The sequence below is a fragment of the Chionomys nivalis genome, chromosome 8 (assembly GCF_950005125.1).
Source record: "Chionomys nivalis chromosome 8, mChiNiv1.1, whole genome shotgun sequence".
Lineage (NCBI taxonomy): Eukaryota > Metazoa > Chordata > Mammalia > Rodentia > Cricetidae > Chionomys > Chionomys nivalis.
The window spans coordinates 66,706,469-66,722,531 of record NC_080093.1 but is presented as its reverse complement, the minus strand read 5'-3'; the positions used below and the strand labels follow the sequence as shown (position 1 = coordinate 66,722,531).

Genomic DNA, 16,063 nt, shown 5'->3' with positions numbered 1-16,063 from the left:
GGCTCTTTCTGATATAAACTTTAAAGGACCTACATAATCTAGAAAAATAACACTCCTACAGGACCATCCTACTGTGCTTCCTTCTGTAACAGTCTCCTGCCCCTTGAGACAGTCTTGTCATGTAGCCCAAGCTGGTATCAAAGTCAAGATCCTGCCTCATCCTCCTTGGTGCTGGAATTGCAGGTCCAACACTCTGGACTCTGCAGACTCTCCTCAATATTCCCTGCCATTTCCACAAAGTAACCACGTCCAAACGTCTAGGCACCAAAGAAGTAGCATATACATCCAGAGAATCAAGAACCAGGCATCTTGGGGGAGCCAAGCCACCCTTTTCCCTACTGACGCTTGAGAGCACTTCAGCAATTCCATGGGGAGCAGGAACTGCTGCCAGGGAGTAAAAGCCTGCAGATGCGGAGAAGGTCCTGGTACCTAGCAGATGGCCACACGTTGGTTACTCAACAACCTGACTGGGATGGAATCGGTAAAGCCAAGAGCACACGAGGCTGCCTGTAATCAGGACCTCGAGCAGCTGCCTCCCTTAGGGATACGCGGCACACACTCCAAGTCACCTGACTCAAGAGCGGAACCTCCAAAGGCGGGAAAACATGAAGCACACCGAGCCACTTGGGAAGTGAAAGAATGGACTACTTCCCTTTGGCTCTGATGTTCACAGATCTCCTCATGGCATACACAGCAAAAGAAAAAAAAAATGTCCTGTTAGTCACAAGATACAAACAACAAACAAATCAAAAGAACAGTGAGAAGCAGCCTAAGTAAGTAAAATCCCATCAGAAAGATACAGGCAACCCACCGAGAACTCTCCTCCTTGATACCAGCTCTCATCACCTCTGGGTGATTGTGTTAAGTCAATTTTCACTCTACCAAAATGCAACTGAGTAAAGAGAGGCCCTAACTCCACTCACAGCCCTCCATGGCCATCATTCACCATTCTGTCCCACCATGGAAGCCCGCACTTCCTCCTCTGTAAGGGTTGCTTCGTTATCACCAATGCCAGCTTCCACACTGGGTGTTCATCCTTGAGAGTCCACCTGATGGTGGCTGCCAGCTAGCAAGCAGAGAATAATGGAGGCCACCGCTGAGCTGCAGACAGGGTGGGAGGACGGATGGCTGGGAAAAGCTTTGCTATAAACCAGGGAAGCTGTTCTGATAAGGTTCTAATATTCTTTCCAGGCATCTGTGAGCTACGCAGGTATTGATTTTGTCAACAAATGGGAGGGCTGCAGGGGTTTCTGGCCCTGCAATTTAAACTTAATGACAAAACATAAGCTGCTGGGCCTGCCCCGTAAAAACCCGTACACGGCCCAGTATTGACATCTCAGGTTTACAAGCTGTTCTCTGTTCAGAACCTAAACGCAAACACAGCCCAATATTTTCAAGGGAAAACTGGGACTCATATGATAATGTTCCTCCATCTGGCTTGATGGCTGACAGGATCAATGTCACCCAGAAAGGTTAAGTGATTGGATCAAGGTCACAAAGCCAGAGGCTGGACCAAGGCTAGCCCTGAGTCCCCAACTCCCTTAGCAATGCTCTTCAAGCACAGCAGGCTGCCCTGTGAACCTTCCCACAATAATTAAGTCAAAAGTTCAAGATTTATGTGAGCCAGGGACACTGATGACTGCCAACTTTATTTTTATTGATGCAGAAATTTTAAAACGCATGGGCTGTTTCAGCTCTTAGATCAAGTCTCCCCAGCTCCCTAAAGCCTCACTAAGGCCCCTGCCTTAAGTCTATAATTAGGCCTTTTAAAAATATCTCTAATCAGGACATCTGAATGCTATGCCCCCTGATATGTTCAGGGTTTGTTTTGGGGTTTTGTTTTGTTTTTTAATATCACTGTTCTTACAGTAGACTGCCATTCATCAGCTTTTGGTTTGATATAAACTGAGAGAAATCAAATCTAGTAGAGTTAGAGATGGGTTGGGGTGGGTGGGGACTTAGAAAAACGTGTTGTCTTAGTCACTGTTCTAGTGCTGTGAAGAAACACCATGACCAAGGCAATTTTTTATAAGAGAAAGCATTTAATTGGAGCTTGCTTCTAGGTTCAGAGGTTTAGTCCATCGTTATCATGGGGAGCATGGCAGCACGCAAGCAGACATGGTGCTGGAGAAGAAGCTGAGAGTTCTACATCCTGATCCACAGGCAGAGAGAAAAACAGAGACTAGCAAGGGTTTTTGAAACCTCAAAGCCCATCCCCAGTGACACACTTTCTCCAACAAGGCCACACCTCCTAATCCTTCTCAAAGAGAGCCATTCCCTGGTGAGTAAATTTTCAAATATATAAACCTTTCGGAGCCATTCTTATTCAAACCACCACAGGTACAATCTGGCTTCCAGAAATCTCTATCTAATAGCCCACTGACCACTGATGTGTTTTAGCCAAAACACATAGTGGGTGGGGGTGGGGTATGTCAGTCACTCACAAGAGAAATAACTAGAGTCCCCTGGAAGGTTCCACAGAATTGTCAGGGCCTGCTACAAGCAAGGCTGTTCCAACCACTGACAATGCAGTTAGCCAGGGAGGGCCACCATCAGCACCTTCTGTCCTGAGGCACCTGGACCCACCTACGGATGAGGTTTTCATTAGGAGGAATTTCCAGAGCATTTGACAGCCTACCCACTTGGTCTTTTTCACCCTTTTCAATTCCTACATTCACCAGCTTGGATACCATCGCTTCCAAGTTTAAAAAAACAAAAAACAAAATAACCACACCAGAGCGATGGTGACTCAGGGCTGTTAGCAGAGACAGGCATTACACTAAAGACTCTGGGACCTCAGACAATGCACTTTGGCTTTCCCTAGTGCCTCCTAACTTCCCACCCCCACCCGCTGACCCTGAGTCCCCCTTCTGGAAAAAGAAAGTAAGATCTGCCGCTTTTCTCTCTCAGGTGGAATAAGTGGCATTTGCAGGTCTCAACAAAAATGAGACCAAAATGAAAAAATATCCCTTGTCACTAGAAAGGACAACTCCAGAAATGGGAATCTTGATGCAGCTGTCCTGCTATGGAGCCAAACTTCTGGTCAAATGCCACCAACCCGAGAACTAACCCTCAGAATCTTCAGAAACAATCACGTTAAACACAAGCGCAAGGAAATCAATATATTTTTTAAAACCTCCATAAATCTGCTGCCAGATCATCTACAAAGACACTTAAATTCCCAGGAAAGGCAAGAACTAGGTGAATTCCCTTTCCTGTGCTGATGCAGAAATGTGGAATCTTTCAGGACCCTCAACCTGGATGAGTTTCAAAACTCAGCGTTTGAATTGGTAACATTTGGTCCAGAGAAAACAAGCTGAACCTCCGCTTATGATGACATCACAGGAGTGCTAGTGCTGGCAAGGTATGAGGACATCAGCTAGTCAGCTAAAATGTGACCTGGGGACACCCTTCACACCTGCGACAGACGGATTTGACATAAAAAAGGATGGGTGGGAGCCCTATCCATCCAGCCATCAGCCCATGTAGGGATGCACAGTGTGTGTGTAACAGGATGTTAGGAGATGCTAAATTTAAAGGGGTCTTAGGGTCACTAGGTCTGAGAAATCCCGGGACAGAACATTAAACAGATGTGTCCCTAGAAGACCCCTCAGAACGTGGATGGTGTTGTTGGACTCGCTAAGCAAGGGTCACAGCACGAGGTGTTTCCTAAACTTCCTACAGGATTCAAGTCACTTTCAGCAAAAACTTACTCTGAACTAGGGTTCCAGAGAATATTCTTTGAGAAACAGTGGCTTGGTTTCTTCAGATGTGGACCAGGTCTGAACACGGCTCTCTTTTAAGGTGAGACCCATAAAGGATGTTTGGGAAGCTTGGAAAGCCAAAAACAAATATTCATTCTCTACCAGGCTGGTCCTTGCTCCGGAGAAAACAATGGGTTATTGAAAAAGGCAGGCCCAAGATGCGATGCCAGGTCCCGTAGTAGACAATGTCACAAGGTACAACAGATGACTTCCCAGAGCCTGTATGAACGAGGTGGGCTCCACTCTCTGAACAAGATCAGGAAGAGCAGAGTTAGAAGTTAGGAGCAACCCAAGCGCTCAAGAATATCCACCCAAAACATCAAACAGCATCTTCTAATTAAGGCCACCAGCTTCTTAACCAAAACCGCATTGTTCTGCCTCATTCCATTTGGGTTTGTTTTCTGCTGCATTGGTGATGAGCAATCTCGTGACTTCATCTTAACATCTTAATTCTTTTTCTTAAACATGAGTGTGTGTGGGTGTGTGCATGCATGCACATTCATGCTGACTGTGCTGGCTAGTTTTATGTCAACTTCACACAAGCTGGAGTCATCTGAGAGGAGGGAAGCTCAATTAAGAAAATGCCTCCATAAGATCCCCCTGTAGGCAATCCTGTAGGACATTTTCTTAAATAGTGATTAATGGGGGTGGGGTCCAGCCCATTTTCTGTGGTCCCACCCCTGGGCTGGTGTTCCTGAGTTCTATAAAAAAGCAGGTTGAGCAAGCCGTGGAGAACAAGCCAGTGAGCAGCTCTCCTCCACGGCCTCTGCATCAGCTCCTGTCTCTAGGTTCCTGTCCTCACTGCTTTTGGGGATTACCTGTTAAATGGAGCTGTGGGTGAAACAAACCCTTTTCTCCTCAGCGTGCTTTGGTCATGGTGTCTTATCACAGTGATAGTAACCCTAACTAAGACGTTGACTGTAGGTGTCTGATCTCACTTTGCATAAGGGGGGTTTCGAGAACTAACCCAGGTTCGGTGCCAAGCACCCTTCTCCCCTGAAGGTGCCAAGCACTGAAGCATCTCCCAGCCCTCTTCTTAATTCTTGGTTGTTGTTTTTGTGCTTGGACTTGGTTACCATGCTTTCTGTGCTCCACACAGAACTGAAGATCTCTGCTGGTCAGGGAAGCTTGTCTTCCTACACTGAGCCAACAAAACCAGATAAATGACCATCTAGCAACCTGGCAGAAGGAATTACTTGGACATTTTTCAAGCTGGACGACAGAAACTTGAAACACGCAATGTCCCAAAGGGAAACAGGAAAATGGCGCTCACAAACCCAAGACTACCACAGTGGGCACAGTCACCAGGGCACCCCTGGCTAACTAGACTCAAGTTGAATATTCAAGTACACTCCAGTGGCAACTCCAGACAACAGTGGCATCACGGGAATCAATGTGGACACAAGAATGTCTGCAGGTGTCTAAAAATGCAGAGAACTCAGAGCTTCTGCATTTTCTCTAGGAATCAGGTCAGGTATTCGACACTTGAGTTGAAAAAAAAAAAAGTTTGACCAGTAACATCCCCTTTCCCTCTTTGCCAAATATCCTAGCCCCAACATTCTTGGGTCCACACACACAGGCCACAGCTGCTTAATCTCAGCTGCCCCAGGCTGCACCTGTGAATCAGACCAGGCTAATCACACTAACAGATGGCAGAGGCCAAGTCACCAGCTAAGAACTGCTATCACTTTAAATAGCATCTAAGGTTTCACCGGCCCCTCCCTGCAGCAGTATCCCTCTGGTACAGCTAACACCAGCCCTTAATCACCTCACAGCACCCATTTCGGGGACAGAGCCAGTGTCATTTGAGAGCTAATTACCAAAAGCCCCGTTGCAAGGTGAAAGTGTGGCAAGTTCTCTATGGGGTGGCACCTTTAGGCGCTGTGCTCTGCTGCCCAGCCCATCTACACAGACGCTGAGCCATTAAGCAAGTAGTCGCAGCAATATCCCTAGAGGTCCCCAACAGGCAGACTCCCAAATACTAGAAGATTCCAATCACTCAGCCTCGGTTATAATATAACCTATACCTGCTGTTACACGTTATGACATCACATGTGCTCCTGGTGATGTCGTCAGGGAGCATACTTGACCCAGCACAGAACAGTTCCCAGGTGTGCCAGCAAAACCAAGGAGGTGAGACTTGATGTCTCAATCAATCATGGAGGCACCCACACATGGTATCACTTGAGAGCTGTAAACAATTGTGCAAACATGATCATACCACCACCACCATCCCCCGTGGGGACCTGGGATGCCCATGGGTACTAGGCATTGAGTGGCTGGACACTTTCCTTTGTTCCTAAGACTATTTTCTGGTAACTATAAGAAGACTCGCTGCTTCTGCATTAGGGGTTACTGGAGGCAGTACCTGAACCAGGGCCAGCCCCAGTGCCCTCCAGAGCCAGTTGGGAGGGCTCTGCCTCCTGCTTCAGGGAGAGCCAAAGCAGCAACTATGAACATTCTGCTGAGTCCATGTTGTTATCAGAGGATAGTAAGAAAAGTAACAAGCCTTTGCGAGGCTGTCACAACTCATAAGGCGCACACTTTCACTTGCCTTCTTGGTTTTCATGAATGTGACTGGTGGTATGTGCTTGTTTGGTGTGTGTGTGTGTGTGTCCCTAAGGTAGCAGTTCTCACACCCTAATGTGAAATGAAACACACACAGACACGGACACACACCCTGCACCTCCACTAACTAGCTGGGTCTGAAGACAAGTGTAAGGAAGGAACATGCATCTCTAGAGAGTTCCCAAGTGATGCCGACACTGCTGGTCTGGGCACACTTTGAAAACCAAAGTGTTCACTCTCCCTAAAATAAAAATTATATTCTCCAAATCATTTCTCCTTATGCCCAAACCATTGAAACTTAAGAACAAAGCCAAACCTTCACTGGAGGGACGGTGTTTATCCTAGGACTTAACGACACTCTCTCCATTAGCTAACCCAGGCTAAGAGTTGGTGTTTTCAATGAATGGTACAGGAATAACTGAACATCCAGAGGCAAGAGAAAATGAATCTTGACGCAGAGCTTGCAAATAGATCACAACTGGAATATAAATGGAAAGCACAAACTGTGAAGCCCCAAGGAGCGAGAGGACTGCCCTTGGGTTTGCTCCTGATGTCTTAGAGACAACCCCAAAGCATGACTGGATCCATGAGAGCCTATAAACGAGCCTTAAAAATGCTTGCTCTGGGCCGGACGATAGTGGCGCATGCCTTTAATCCCAGCACTCAGGGAGGCAGAGAGGCAAGTGGATCTCTGTGAGTTCAAGGCCAGCCTGGTCTACAGAGTGAATGCCAGGAGCCCAGAACAGCCAGAGCTACAAAGAGAAACCCTGTTTCTAAAGAAACAAACAATAACAGGGGGAAAAAAAGAGCTTGCTCTGGGAGACGCTGTTGAAAGAAAGGTATTTGCACACCAGGAGAGAAAATGTGAAAAGAGAAAAGGAAGCAGAGAACTGTCGTCCAAAATACACAAACTCTTGAAACTCAACAATAACAAAACAAACAACTCAATTAAAAAATAAGCCAAAGCAATCACCAGACACTCACCAAAGACACATGGAGACGGCAATCGAGCGCATCTCAAGATGCTTCCCGACCTTGTCATGAGGAAGCGCATTTTAGACCGGCAGAAATCCACGGCACCAGCATACCCAAAGGCCGGCAAGGATGCAGCGCAAAGGGAGTGCTCCTTCACGGATGGCGGCAACGCATAATGTTGTGGCTGCTTGGGAAAGCGGTTTGGCAAGCTTCCAACGAATCTGAACTTACCACAGCATCTAACAGTTACGATCCAAGGAGAAGAGGAAATGTGTATCTAAACAAACCCACACCTAGTGTGTGGCATCTCTGCTTGTGCCTGCCAAAACGAGGCAACAACCAAGATGTCTTTCAACGAAGGGATACATAAACTTTGCACATACAGATAACATTCAGTACTAAGGAAAAATTAGCTGAATTCTATGGAAAATTCAGAAAAAAAATGTAATGCATATCACTAGGGGGATGGTGCCAATCTGAAAAGCCTACATGGTAGATGAATCTAACATATGATATTTTTGAACAGGCAAAGTTATGGAAAGATGGATGGTGGCTAAGGGCTGGGCGTGCATGCGTGTGTGTGTGTGTATAAGTGATGCCCAGCAAGTTTAGGACAGTAAAATTTGAGTGACAACACAATGCTAGAGACGTATTACTATTCACAGTCCCAGGGCCTACAATGAACCCTGATGATCGCAGACCTTGGACTCCAGGCTGAGCTGAGGTGGGCTCTTCAGAGGTCTCAAATGTTGTTGACAACAGGAGACGCCACACTTGGGGCCAGGAGAAGTGTGTGGGTAATCTTTTAATTTTGCTCTGAGCTATTCGAATCGTACCCTCTTTCTTTCTGATCCTCCTGCCTCCACCTCTGGAGCTGAGACTACAGGCAAGTACCACTACTCAGCCATGTAGTGCTGGGGGTTACGAGCAGGTCTTTGCACACGCGGGGTAAGCACTTCACCAATCAAGGTACATCGCCAGCCCTAAACACATAGTTTTAAGGCCACGGGTTCATTTTAATAACGAACTGTTATTCATGACTCATTGAATTCACTTGTGACAAAAAAAAAAAATATCCTTTCACAATAATGCTGAATACAACAGGCATGGGGGGGAGCAAAACAAAAGAAAACTATCCTCTTCGCAACAGTCCAGCCCTGCCCGGAGAACGTCACCGATTCTGTGTTCTGCTTCTTTGTGGAACAAACATTCCCAAGCACTGAGCCTTCGGAACACATGCTCCCCTTCGCTCTCTCTAACTGGAGCACACGCGCCCCTTCGCTCTCTCTAACTGGAGCACATGCTCTCCTTCGCTCTTTCTAACTGGAGTACATGCCATTCCCTGCCTTTCTCATCACCATCCTCAAGGTAAAGCATCCTTTCTTCCCCTCAGCAAGAGGCAACATTGCAAAGGCTAGGGTCTCTCAGCCTCAGAACGCTCATATTCTGGATCAGATAATTTTGTTAAACTATACACCATGTATAAGGAACATCTCGGACCTCCAACCACAAGCCGCCCCCAGACCCTAGGATGACTTTCCAAAATAGATCAGTCAGGCAAGGTGGCTCACACCTGTGGGCCCCACTACCCGAGAGGCTCATGGAAGGATCGCACAAGCCCAGGAGTTCAAGTCCAGCCCGAGCAACAAAGTTGAGACCTTGTCTCCATAAATGGATATGATACATCAGTAATAGCAGTGAGATACTCCAGGGAGGGAGGAGAGTCGACCCCCCCCCCAGGCAGGAAAGGCATGATGGGAGTTACGAAGAAAACCAAGATGGCCACAAGTCCTACGAACACCAAGAGACGGAAGAAGAGAGTAAAACCACAGACAGAAAGAGTGTTTGGAAGAGAGCTGTTGACACAAGAAGAAAGGACAAGTGGCAAGAGGTGGACAGAAACACAGTTTATTCTCAAGTTGGAAAACGGGGACAGCAGACATAGTGGGGGAGGGGGCAGTGAGGGCCAAGGGACACAGCGCAGCGGTTCGGGGAGGACTCGACAGAAGACAGGTGAGGGCTCCCCTCGTCACTCCTCTCTTGGGGACCTCCGGAGGCAGGTTACTTACTCTGGTTGTTCCTGTTCTCACTGACAAAGTCTTCGGAGCTATCTGTGTCGTCCTCGTCATCTCCGGACGAGATGGCATCTGCATTCAAAAGAACATATCCATGGATGTGTTTGCAGAAGTCAGTCACCATCACCTGCGGCTGCGTGCTGCTCAGAGAGCGCCCAACCAGGTGCCCAAGAGCCCGGGAGGAGTGTCAGAGACCTTGTAGTGGCTTGAGGGTCTCAGTGACTCGGGGTTTTCTCCTATCTAAACCCACTCTAAAACTAGGGTGGATTGAGCTTCAAAAAGTGTGCAAATCCCCTTCCCTTTTTTAAAAATTTTGAAATACTTATTTTTTTCTTTCATGTGCATTGGTGTTGAGCTTACACACATTTCTGTGTGAGGGTGTTGGATCCCTTGAAACAGACGGTTGTGAGCTGCCATGTGGGTGCTGAGAATTGAACCCGGGACCCCTGGATTCAATTCAGAGCAGCCAGTGCTCCCAACTGCTGAGTCACTTCTCCAGCCCCATGCCACCCCCGACAAATTTTGCCTCCATACTAGCCAAACATTGGTTTTATTTCCCTTTTTCAGCATTTTGGGTTCCCTTCAAGATAGAAATAACTCCCTCACAAAACTCAGGTTCCTTTGGGGGCCTTCTGATGGTTAACTAACATTCTGAAGGAGAATTCCCAGCGGGCCACAGAAGAGGCCTGCTGCTACCCATCCCCTTCACTACATGAAAGGAAATAACAGGAGAGAAATTCAGAGTGTGATAAAGGAACCGAAATCTGGATTCCCATAATTCAAGTGTATACTGTAAATGCCAAGAATGCTGGGGTGTATGGGGTGAAGAAGACTGTGTGCTCTGCTTTGGAATATCTCTGTCACTTGAGACATCTGTGGTACACCAGGTTCCAGTGAGGAATTTCAAAAACAGATCAGCCAGGCATAGTAGTTTATGTCTGTGGCCTGAGCTCATCTGGGGGAGCGGGGACAGAGAGGATGGGGCAGGGAGCTGATATGAGTCTAGGAACTCAAGTCCAGCCTGGGCAACAAAGGAAGACCTTGTCTTGAATGAATAGCAAACTGACGCTGTATGTGCCTGGCAGTCAATGAGTACAGCTCACTGTGATTTCACTTGGCTGAAAATAATAATGATTTTTCAATCAGAGAACAACCACAGAAGAGACAGAGCGTCACCCTTGCAAGCCAACTCACCTGTGACATTCACCATGAAGTACCAAGTGTCACTGTCTACCGTGCTAGCTGCAGTACAAGCATAGAGGCCGGAGTCTCTAGGTGTGGCTCCTTTTATCTGCAAGTACTCCCCAATAAGCACTGTCCTATTGCTGGGCCCCAAGCGCACCCCATCCTTAGTCCAACTGATCCCCGCGGCATCTTTCAACAGGCAGCGCAACTCTAGCGAGTCCCCGGGGGCGACCGCGTACGATTCTGGTTGGGAGATTTGGTATTTGGTTGGTGGCTCTGCAGAACAGGTGGGAGAGAGAGGCAGATGGGAAGGAGGGAGAGGAGAGAAGGTCCAACAAAGGTCAGTGGAGGCCAGCTCTTTCCCAGGAGACACTGTTCTTGTTGTACAAATGGCCTCAGGAGACGCCCAGCTCTCACCACACCCCCGAAGCCGGAAAGCAGCCCCCACTCAGACTTGACTGGCAGCCCTGGAAACAACAGCCACAGACGCAGCCAGCAGAAGCTGTCTTGTGTTGGTTTGTTTCCACATACTGTGTATAGGGCTTTAAAAAACAACCGCGCCCAGAGTAGAAGGAGAATCCACCAGAAAAGTTTAAAGGGGATTGCCAAGCTAGTCGTTCAACATGACAGTGTGTGTAATAATGCTCGCGTGCTCTCTCTCGCGCTCTCTCTCTCTCTGACTGACTTAACTACTTATTTGTGTCTCACTTAGCCTGTTTTTCAATGAGAAATATCTCAAATTCAAGGGCAAATAGACTCATCTGCAAAACTCTTGGCCATTTGGAAAGCGGCAACCGTTGGCTTACTCATTATTATTAGCTCTCAGGGTCTCATCAGTACTGAGCTGGCTCTGTCCTGGGTGAGTTGGGAGACGGACGCTGTCTTTCTCAAAATGACAGATGCCTGGTGCTTTTAACATCAAAAGAGAGAAAAGGAGTGGATCCGTGACAATGAATGACTTTTGTAAATCAGCTTTTGGATAAGGATTCTACCTACATTGTCCACCCCTCGTGTTACTAGCAAAGCCAGATCCATCCTGCCCCAGTCCCTGGCCTCCTCAGCCTCCTCTTTTCTATGAATACAACATCCTCCCTCCCACTCCTATTTAACTCAGCTCCTCAGATGCCCAGATTATTCATGGCCCTCCATGATTCACCACCCCGTATCAGTCACTTGGCTGGATATAAAAGAGGTCTCTCCCACTCTAAAGTCCATCTGCCTGCCCCCCAAAACTACCGGAGTAGACACATTGCCTACGAATGTCCTGACTTCCTGAGGAAACCTTCAAATCCCAGACAGAAACTCAATTCTGATAGATCATCATAACCCATTCACATCTTCACCTTGGGGCACCTTTGACATACACAGAGAAGGCAGCCATATTGAACACCAACACAGTCCTGAAAGAAGTAGGGTGGGGTGAGACCACTGGCCTTCCTCAGGGCCAGAGTGACCCTGAGGGTCCATGAAGTAAGCTTTCATGCCCACCGTGAGATCTGTGAGTGGTACCCAGGGTCCCAAGCCCAGAAAACACAATGCTTTCCATCCACTCTGGGACAATTCCAGATCTGGGTAGCAACATCACAAGGCAGTTATTCTTCCCAGAGCCCACTCAAAAGAACAAATCTCCCACATGACTAAAATGCAGTCCATTCATGCTTTAGTCTCACTATTTAATAAACATCTGGTCCAAGAAATAGCAGCAGTGCAGCAGCAGCCAACGCAAGGGGCCCGAGGCTTTTCACGGGGAATCCCCTCCAAATGCACGCGAGCCAAGAGGGGCACAGGCGTTAAACAGTGTGTGAATACAGAGAGGGAAACCCACCTGAGGAAGGAAACAGGAGTTGATGAAAGATAGAACACCCCCCAAACACACACACACACACAAATAGGGTCGGGGGAGCAGAAAGCAAGCCCCAACTGACAGCCAGGTAAGGTTTCCAAGGCTTGCTTCTCTCGCCCACTATTTGGTGAACACATCACAGGCCAAGCTTTGTTCTGGATGGTCAGGAAGCAGCAGGAGACAAAGTGGAGGCCCTGCCCTGGTGGACCTTCCCCTGGAGTGGGGCAAATGAAAGCGAATAGAAAATTCACAGAAAACATGAAGGGTATAAGGTGGTCTTAGGGGGAAGTACCTAGGTAGCAGTCCACGTGGAGATGGTGGGTGAAGGCCCCATGGGCTGCCTGCAGAAGCCAGCAGAGCATGGCCCCAGGGCCAAGCCAGCCACTTGCTTTGGTAAACAAAGACTTCTCCAAACAGTGTTGTACCCCTTCGGGTGTGTATTGTCTCGGACTGCTTTTGTATTACAAGGGCAGACTGGAGTCATTGCAAAAGAGATCTCCTGGCCTGCAAGCCCCAAGCATCCATAGTGTTGCCCTCACAGAAGGTGTCCCAGCTTCTGCTGCAGGAGGTGATGGGAGAAGCAGCCACCCTGTGTGCTGACAGGGAACACACAAAGCCAAGGTCTCAGGCCTGCTTAAACCAAGAGACAGCTGAACTGAGCAGCTAACAGAATGAGGGAAAGGCGGGTCTGGCAAGATGGCTCCGAGGATGAAGGCATGCTTGCCTCAAGCCAAGACTGGTCTCCCAAACCCATGAAAAGGCAGAAAGAGGAGAAAACTGACTCCACAGAACTGCACTCCATATACACAACATGGCACGTGTGCCCATACATCAAACACACTCAACAATAATGACAATAATAACAACAACAAGAAGTAAAATAAAGGATTTATAGTTTTTAAGAGCAAGGAAGAGAAATATGGAGAGAAAGAGGGGTTCAATTTGACCCCAACTCTCATATCATCTGCCCCTCTAATCCCAGCATCTCTGAGTGAAAGATTCAAGCAACATTAGAAAATAACAGGGTCCTAATGGTTACCCTAGCCACTGAGAAGCCCTTCCTCCACAAAGGCTCAAGACTTGCTGAATTCAGGCTGCACAACCGGACCACGCTGGACTAATTCAACCATCCTGCGCCACCATTTCTAGCTCTGCCATGAGAAACACGGGATGAGGGGGCTCTCAGGTAGGGCAGAACACTGATGTTTAGTAAAGGGCACTGCCCGGGGTGCAGAAGGACACCTGAGTCCATTTCCTCTCTGCCCTGCAGAGCCTCTTGGCCACAGGGCCCCCAAGATACAAGAATATCCAGGCACTGTATGGAAAGCACCGAGGAGCCACCCACTGTGAACCTGATCCTGCAGCCACAACCCACGAACTGATGTCAGTCACCACACGGCTGTTCTAAACTGAAGGTGTTCGCCATGACTGTGCACTACGCTGTGTTCGGAGAGGAAGACGGAAACCACTGGGTTGTATCTCAAGACTTCACGGATGGGCTCGCATCTCAGTGAATGGTAGGAACAGCCTGTCATGCTCAAAATAGGATCTGATTTCTAGTGGGATCTCTCTAGCTTCCCCGGAGGATGATTGACTTCTGAGATAGTAATAAAGTATCATCCACAAACACATAAGAAAGATAAGTATCTATGAAATCAAGGCATTCTAACGTCAAGGCCTCCTCCTAGGCAACTGCCTTGGATAAGGCAGAAAGCACAACTCCTCCTGCCTCTGCAATGGCCTTTTCACAAGAAGACGCACGTAGGGGGCGGCAGCATCGGGAGTAAGCCATGCTACCTCTTTCTCGGGTATCCTAACAAGGAGGGAGGATGGGTGAATAAACGCAAAAGAGAGGGGGAAAGAGAGGGAGAGGGTCAAACACTGCAGAGTGAGGGAAGAGATAATAGAGGACACTATAATAATAGAGAGATGGGCAGAGACATAATAAAGAGGGAGAAAAGCCAAACCCATGGCATCCCAGGCCATCCAATGTTCCCAGTGATCCAGCTGGTAGGTCCCTACAAATGGAACACACATGACATGCATCATGGACCAGGGTACTAAGAATATGGGACCCAAGAGGCATCCTGGGAAGAAGCCATCCTGCTCCTGCCTGGCCCTGGAGACTCGCTTGAGAGCAGAAGTCTTCTCTTCTGTGCTCAAATCCTTCAGGGAGCTTCACACAACACTTGCTTCCTGGAGTCCTGCAGTATTACCTAACTCTACGCCATAATCACCTCACAGAGTCCGACAAGAGGCCGAGACCCCAAAGACACCACGCTTACCACCCTCCACCTGACTTTCCCACTCAGGCTTTCTTCTGACACAGGCCGCTCCTTGCCTGACTCGGCCAAGCTGCTCTGTGTAACATGTGACAATTGACATAGGGCAAGGAACTCCCTGGGAAATCCAAACAGTCCCTTTTATAGCAACAGCAACATTTCCTGGACTCAACATTTCTGATGCCATGCATGGCTTACCGCTCATTCCCTTCTCCTCAGAGCACTCCCTTCCAAGCTCCCTCCTCTGCACGCTCCACAGCACAATGGGCAGAAAGTTCCAGAAGCTACTTCTCTTGACAGCAAATGCTCTTTTGGAAGTTTCCACACACAGAAAGTGTGCTCTCATACAGTTTTCATAATTACATGCAAACTTGGAAAGACACACAGGAGCTAGGCCATACATTGTCATTGTTACCTAAACTCTCTGAGCAAACAAGGTGACATGTGTACTTTCTGGGAGGGACCCACTCAGCTGTTTCTACCTGCTACAAACACCACAGTAGCTGGAGGCTTTCTCCTGTGTTTCTGCCACAGCCCTAACCTCTTGAGACACGCCAGCAGTGAGCTGGGTAGTAAGTAGGTGTGTTTTCAGAGAGTCGACCACTCTGATAGGTGGGGGGGGGGGGCGGGGTGGTGGTAAAAAGAAGGTTCTTCACAGCATCAAAAATCAATAATGAAAATACCAACAGTGTTGGGGCACGGTGGTACTGGGTGAGCATATAAGAGGTTGGGTTAGGACAGTCATACAGTCAAAACCTATATTGGCTTCAGAGTGAGTTCAAGGCCTACCTAGGCTACAGAATACGTTCACAGCCAGTGAAAAAGCACATCCATGGCCCTCACCCCACCATGAGCCTCCTTCCTGTGCAAGACACCCCTCAAGTCACTATGCCTTGAAACAGGGGTTTCGAAATAAGGGGCTTCTGACCCAGCTGAAAGGAAACTGAGGCAGAATCTTCCTAATCCCCCAAGTCCTTCTGCAGAACCAGGTAGGTCATGGCCTCTGGGTGGGAGCTACCTGGATGTCACCAATGGCAACTTGTGTTTACCCTCCTATAACTGAGCAGAGTGGGGAGACTCGCTGCGTGTGAGCCACCATAGGAAGGGACCATGCAGTAAGTAGATGAGGCTGGAATGAGGAACCTCACAGGACACAGATGGACTTCTCCCTCAGCACCAACAGGGTGGCCATCTTGAGGCTCCCAAACAGCTAGGGTGGCTAGAAACGAGAAGCTGCTTCAGGTAATGCTTTCTGTTGCCAAGCCAGCGACAGCAGCACTTCAGACTGTCACTTTTTATAATGTTTGCCCATAAACTTTTCCCGTGTGGTTTCTGAAATGGCGCCCAAGTACAAACAGAGAACAGATGGGA

At 48.2% G+C, this 16,063-nt stretch overlaps 1 protein-coding gene across 9 annotated transcripts in view; it reads right to left on the bottom strand.

Annotated features, from left to right (window-relative positions):
• Fgfr2 (fibroblast growth factor receptor 2) overlaps positions 1-16,063 on the bottom strand; it is a 103,970-nt gene that overhangs the window by 69,576 nt on the left and 18,331 nt on the right. For 4 of the 9 annotated variants that reach the window (XM_057777580.1, XM_057777582.1, XM_057777581.1 and 1 more), the window contains exons 3-4: positions 10,577-10,843; positions 9,377-9,454 (exon numbers count right to left, since the gene is read on the bottom strand). The exons of 3 other annotated variants lie outside the window; for them this stretch is intronic. In XM_057777580.1, coding sequence (XP_057633563.1) covers positions 9,377-9,454; positions 10,577-10,843 — 345 coding nt within the window. The remainder of the gene's footprint in view (positions 1-9,376; positions 9,455-10,576; positions 10,844-16,063) is intronic. 2 more of the 9 variants (XM_057777584.1, XM_057777585.1) reach the window with 1 other exon arrangement.